This window comes from Gymnoscopelus braueri (genome assembly GCF_963280865.1).
Source record: "Gymnoscopelus braueri genome assembly, chromosome: 14".
Taxonomy (NCBI): Eukaryota; Metazoa; Chordata; class Actinopteri; order Myctophiformes; family Myctophidae; genus Gymnoscopelus; species Gymnoscopelus braueri.
In genome coordinates this window covers 15398864-15405469 of record NC_137619.1, presented here as the reverse complement: position 1 = coordinate 15405469, position 6606 = coordinate 15398864, and the positions used below count along the sequence as shown (strand labels likewise).

At 39.8% G+C, this 6606-nt stretch overlaps 1 protein-coding gene across 1 annotated transcript; it reads left to right on the top strand.

Annotated features, from left to right (window-relative positions):
* The first annotated feature begins 426 nt into the window (after window positions 1–426).
* On the top strand, window positions 427–6430 carry polr1c (RNA polymerase I and III subunit C). Its single transcript, XM_080449070.1, has 9 exons — window positions 427–520; window positions 1327–1398; window positions 1901–2008; window positions 2299–2431; window positions 3307–3456; window positions 4038–4190; window positions 4405–4554; window positions 4685–4801; window positions 5722–6430. Exons 1-9 carry the CDS (start codon window positions 449–451, stop codon window positions 5835–5837), a joined length of 1071 nt encoding a protein of 356 aa, XP_080305196.1. The 5' UTR covers window positions 427–448; the 3' UTR covers window positions 5838–6430.
* Window positions 6431–6606: the final 176 nt, after the last annotated feature.

The following is a 6606-nucleotide window of genomic DNA, read 5'->3' as shown; positions in this document are numbered from 1 at the left end:
GAGAGAAGAATCCTGTGTGTGACGTCAATCAGTGTTGCCATGTCGGCTTATTATAAGCTCATTATTATAAGCTGTTTCTAAAGTGTAGTTGCTTATTTGGGGCTTGCTTCCTAATGTTGTTTAAACCAGTAGTTCTTAAATATGTTCATCTTAAGGATCCCCTAAATTAATACGTATTTGTCCACGGACCCCCATCTAAAAATATTGTGTGCCAGCATATACAAGATTTCTGTTGAATTATTTCAAAACATATCCCACATTTTTTCCTTTTTTCAAGATTTTGTTTGACAAAATGAGTGAGCTTGTAGATCGGCTATTTTCAAATAGCTGATGAATATATAGATCTAAATCGCTCACGCTACTTCTTTTGGGATTGATTTCCTAGACCTGGTTGCTTATTTCTCTCACAGCACCTGCCAACGCTGACGTCATTGAAAACACATCCAAAATGGCGGCGTCCATGAGCAACGTGGATGAGATCCGTAATCGAGTCATACTAGAAGAGTTTGGCATTAAGAATGTACGTTGTTTAATTACCCTTATATATTTATTAACACACTGTCGTTCTATCTGGCAGCATTGAGGGCTTTATCTGTAGCTCTGGTCCAGAGCGTCAGCAGCGAGGTCTCTCTAACGCGCTGCCAGGCGCGCTGCTCTGCTCATAGACCAGTGGTTTTCAACCCTTTTCATGCCAAGGACCCCTAAATTGATATACATTTGGCCGCGGACCACCATCTGAAAATGTTTTGTGCCAGGGACCCCCACAAGCAAAGATTTGAGTTAAAAATGTTCGCATTCAAAAATATATATATATATTCAAAGATTTGCACACATTTTTAAGATCTTTCAAAAAATAGCTACAAGCTCATAGCGCGGCACTCACTATGAGCTTGTAGATCTGCTATTTTTGAATAGCCAAAGCTAAGTGGTTAAAATGATTGTGACGCCATGTTAACTTATTTCACTGGGGACCCCCTGGTAACCCCCCCCCCCGGTATTTACAAGGTCTTAAAAGTCCTTAAATGGTCACCTTAGAAATATGCAGATACCCTGTATACACTTATACTGTAAGTTGGTTTGTTTACTGTTGAGTGAGAACAATGTTGCACATAAAGCTAATCATCTGGGACCCCCCAAAGTAATTTGGGGGTCCCGACCCCCAGTTTGGGAACCATTGGTTTATCTAATCTATAGAGGCATGGAACCATTGTCACATATTTTTTTCATTCACACTGTACAATCTTGAGTGTTATTTTACCTCTTGAGAGTGTACACATGTGATCGAGTTAGAAATGGATACATTAACACTGGATTTGACTTTTTCAGGTTCATACTACTGATTATCCTGGCAACTACCCGGGCTACGATGACACTTGGACTTTGCAGAAATTTCAAAAGGTGAGCCACTTCCCGCCTTAGATCAAGGGTTCCTAAACTTTTCAGGACTCGACCCCCAATTGTTGCCTCTTTCTTATGTAATATTTGACAATTTGGTATTAAAAATGTTTTAAAGGTCATTACATTCTAACTTTAGAAATGTAATGAATTTGATACAAAGGACCACAATGGAAACAAGTCCTCAGGGCTTTTTTGTGTTATCCTTTTAGCCTTAATGTCTTTCTGTACCACAGTGCTGTTTACATTTCTGACTAATAAAGAAATTCAATCAATCAGTACACAAAATGACCGGTTTAGACTCTGTGTTCAATATTCAATTGAATCTTTTTGTTCAAGGTTTTTTTATTTTATATTTTCACATACAGGTCTATATCAAAGGGTATACAAAAACAGTGAATGTATGTTACCCCTCCCACCCCCCCAAAGTTCCCGCTCCGAAAGAGCCACAACCCTGGTTGATATTCAATTGAATCTTAACTGATCTATTACGCCTTCCTTGCAGAATTTCAGAATTGACATGGTGGACATGGATGAAAACACTATGGAGTTTGACATGGTTGGGATCGATGCTTCTATAGCCAATGCCTTTCGAAGGATATTGCTAGCAGAGGTATGATTTGATGTGCCTGTTTAATCTCAACATTAATGAGTCATTTACCTACTAACTATCTGTAACTCCGATGGTGTACTAATGGAACCAAATGGACCCCTTACAGGTCCATTTGTACAAATTAACACTGAGGATCGTTCAGTGTGGATTGGGGTCCCAGAGATAAAAAAAATGCATTAAATCCGTCCGTGGTCTAATCATAGCATATGCATATCAAACTGGGGTTTCTTTAAATTAAACGTGTTTGAGAAGCACTGAGCTAAAGGACTCTTTGTGCTATAACTGAACAGGTCCCCACCATGGCTGTAGAGAAGGTGTTCATCTATAACAACACATCCATCGTTCAGGATGAGATCCTCGCTCACAGACTGGGCCTGGTCCCCATCAAAGCTGACCCTCGACTGTTTGAATATACAAATGCTGGTAAGTATATTGGAATGAAGCAAAAAAAACAACAACTTATGACTGACCATAGGATTTGTGACCCTAACCCGAACAGCATGAAAGGAGCCCCCACACACTAGTACAATGTTTCCGGACCAATTTTTATGGGTCCTGACTCTCGCGAGTAAATATTCCCCATTTTTGTATTCCTACATTTAAAACGATATATACAGTATATAGTTAAAACATGCAGTAAAAAGTATAAATATAAAAAAAACACTTATTTTTAACGACACAGAAAAATGTTTAAGAAGTTGTGAAAATAGCAGATCTACAAGCTCACAACGCGGCGTGTTGTGAGCTAGTGAAAATAGCAGACTTTCATTAGTTTGGGTCCCGGGCAAACGTCTAATTTCTCTTTTGGGTCTTGAGCTAAAATGTTTGGGAAGCGCTGCTCTACCCTCTAGGATAAGAGTGTCTGTTAAATCAGTTGTTCTCAACCTGTGGGTCGGGACCCCCAGGGGGTCCCCACATTATTTTTTGGGGGGGTCCCCAGATGACAGTGAAGTGACAATTTAAGGACTTTTAAAACCTTTTTTATACCTAAAAGAAGAAGACTATTACTGCATCAAAAGTAATCAACAAACTATACTATTAAACTGGTCAAACATTAGCCAAATTGTCAGATAATATAAGAAAGAGGCAACAGTTGTGAAAATAGCCAATCTGCTATAGTGCTATTTTCACAATATTTATCAAACAAAATGTAATGCCTCAACTCCTACATTCCAAGAGCTTACCAGGGTGGGGGGGTCCCCAGTTCAAATATGATTATTTTGGGGTGTCACGGACTGAAAAGTTTGAGAACCACTGTTTTAAATGGTCATGAGGGGTACTCTTTTGTTTTTTCCCAGGTGAAGAAGAATCGGAAAAGGAAAAAGAAAAAGAGGAGGAAGGTTCTGAAATCGACACAATTAAACTTGAACTAAAAGTTAAGTGCACGAGGAACCCCAAAGCCTCCAAAGACTCCTCAGACCCACAGGAATTATACCTAAATCACATGGGTAGGTATTAACCACTTAAACCATACTAATAATTATGTAAATGCAAATATGAAGGTACTACGATTGCATAAATAGTTATACAATTATGAAATGTGGCGTGGGGTATCCTGAAAGCATTTTCAGCTTTGTGGTGAATATCACTGTCCTACTTGTACATAATAATAGAAAACGTCCCAAGTTCATAAGATTTAATTTCAGCCCAAGATGACCTTTCCGTCTTGAAAATTGCATTTGCTGAGGCCAAAATCCTGTGTAGCCAGAACTTCAGAAGATTAGCTTTTTTTTTTAAAGTGCAGAAGGCAAATTGTATAGATGGATAAAACGGTATTTGTCGATCTGCAAAGAGAAGCACATTTCAGGAAAATATTTGCAAATCTTTGAATACATCTGAACTCAACATCTTTGCTTCTGGGGGTCCCTGGAACAAGATATTTTGAGATGAGGGTCGGCAAATACATATTATAATAATAATAATAATAATAAAAAGGTTTGAGCACCGTTGATATAGAAAACATTTGTAGAATCGGCCTCAGGTCTTAATGGGTTTGATTTAATGGTGTTCCTTCCTGTGCGTATGTCAGTGTATTCTAAGGACATGAAGTGGGTGCCCATCGGGAACCAGGCAGACGTGTTTGCGGATGCCAACATCGGCCCAGTGCACGGGGACATCCTGCTGGCAAAGCTTCGCCCAGGGCAGGAACTGGACCTGGTCATGCACTGTGTAAAGGGCGTTGGTAAGAGGACATCCTTCCTGCTTAGGACAGATTATGTATTGTATTACCGGTATGCTTTGTTTTCCCTGCGTAATGTAATGACAGTCCCTCCCCGTAAGCCAATTTTGATATAGGATACAGAGTAGGGGGTCGCTGCTTCATCTTTTCTCTCAGCCAAGGGGTCCTTGGCCTGAAAAACATTGAAACCCCCCTGCTGCTTCTGTTCTGTTTCCAGGTAAAGACCATGCAAAGTTCTCTCCAGTGGCCACAGCCAGCTACAGACTGCTCCCAGAGATCACGCTGCTTGAGATGGTGGACGGAGAAAAGGCGGAGAGACTGAAACGCTGCTTCTCTCGAGGGGTCATAGAGCTGGAAGACATTCATGGTAAACAACGTGAAAAATAAATCATCCCACGTTTCATCACTAGGCAAGTCTCCAGTTTGTCTCCAGGGAGACGAGTGGCTAAAGTGATACTCTAAGGTGGAACATTGTTTGTTTGTTTGTTTGTCTCCAGGGAGACAGGTGGCTAAAGTGGCCAACAGCCGTCTGGACACGTGTAGCAGGGAAGTGCTCCGTCACGATGACCTGAAGAACCTGGTGAAGCTCGCCAGAGTGCGAGACCACTTTATCTGTACGTAATTCATAATAATTATAATATCTCAAATTTATATAGCACTTTTCTAAGTACCCAAAGACGCTTTACATGGGTGGGGACTCTGGGGAGGAGAAACAAAAAACAAAATATTCCTTTGTTATGAAAAGACACTTCCAAGACCATTTCCAAGCCATTTCTATGGTATTTCTGTTGTGTTAGCGCTATTAGAATTTGCCAAATATTACGTTGGATTCCCTTTTATTCTTTAGACCAAATATCTTTGCGTAAAATAGCAGAATATCAACCCTTTTCACTGAATGTTCACAGATTTTGGCTGAATGATCGCCTATTATGACAATAATAATCCCGTCTTGGGATGCTAGGTTTAGTGTGGTTAAAGCGCAGCTTTATCCAAGATGAGAAGATGTACTCGGCACAGAAAACTAACCAGCACAGTGATTGTCCATCAGGATGTCTGCTGCAGCATCATTTGTACTTGTTTCATGATTGGTATACTATCTAAAATCACACGGGCACACTCAAAAGTAGCAATATAATAAACTTTGAATAAACTTCACCCAGGATGAATTATTGAATTCCGTATTTGGGTCTTGTAGGGAAAATGTTTAGGAATGTCTTGAATGGTTCCCAGGTTTTTTCCCCCCATGCACTTTTTTTTATTTAACCTTGCATTTGTCTCTGTCGGGTGGAAACCTCATATGTCCAAAACTGTTACTTTTCAGGATTCAAATTCAAAAGTAGCAGATCCACAAGCGCCGCGTTTTGAGCTGATCTGCTACTTATGATGCTTTTGTGCGACGCTGTAGTATGATCAAGTAGGGCGCTAATTTACGAATAAAACACAAAAAGTTAAAATATGGAGATAAGAGGTTTCTGCCCGACAGCGACGCATAACATTTGTTATGTTAATGTTTAACATTGCTTTCTCTTCCTAGTTACTGTGGAGTCTACAGGCGTCCTGCCACCTGATGTCCTCGTCACAGAAGCCATAAAGGTCCTCATGACCAAATGTCAGAGGTTTCTGAATGAACTGGACGCAGACATGGAATAAATGTGGACCAAATAAAATGCTTACACTCACCACAAGTAAACAGACATTGACTTACAAAATGTGTTCTTGGCTGGCACTCGAATATCGAAACGACATTTTGAGTGGGAAAGCTCTGCTGAAATGAGCCTATAGCCACTCTTTCTCCTAAGCTGGTTTCTTTGCGGCACATTTTGTTAGTGTGGCTTGCTTGTACTGTACAGTACTTTGTTTTTGTATCTTGTGTGCTACTGTATATGTACCTTTAGGAATTGAATTGACATGTTTTTTGTTTTTTTTAAGAATTCAGTTTTCTTATAGCCTATAAACAGAGTTCAGTGTCTTGAAGCCCTAAACACGGTGCGAAGCGTGGAGTTTTGAGCTTGTCGATCTGCTACTTTAGCTACTTTTGATTTTGAATCCTGAAAAGTAACAGTTTTGTACATACTGTATGAGGTCCAAAATATGAGGTCCGAAATTAAAGTACCCCCATTGGGAATGATACCGGTGTTGGACAATGATTGGGTAAAATAAAACGGCTGTAACAAATCAAGGACATCAAATGTGTGTATTTGCCCTTTCTTGGATTGCAATTGTGTGATTTACATCCTAAATTGGAGGTCATATTATCAGAGGAAAAATGTGACCTAATTTCTCTGGACCTTTATCCTACCTACTGCATTATACAATGTAAATTAACAACACAGCTGAAATCTTATACACTGATGTTAAACATTATACAAACAATCCTACTGGGTATCTATTTGAAGCGTTAGACAAGGTGTAAAATATG

What these genes read in the sequence shown, in the direction of transcription:
- polr1c (XM_080449070.1), top strand. Translation starts at nt 449, where the DNA reads ATGGCGGCGTCCATGAGCAACGTGGATGAGATCCGTAATCGAGTCATA. An exon ending in AAGAGTTTGGCATTAAGAAT is followed by an intron (nt 521 to 1,326) that starts GTACGTTGTTTA and finishes TGACTTTTTCAG; the next exon opens with GTTCATACTACTGATTATCC. An exon ending in GAAGGATATTGCTAGCAGAG is followed by an intron (nt 2,009 to 2,298) that starts GTATGATTTGAT and finishes ATAACTGAACAG; the next exon opens with GTCCCCACCATGGCTGTAGA.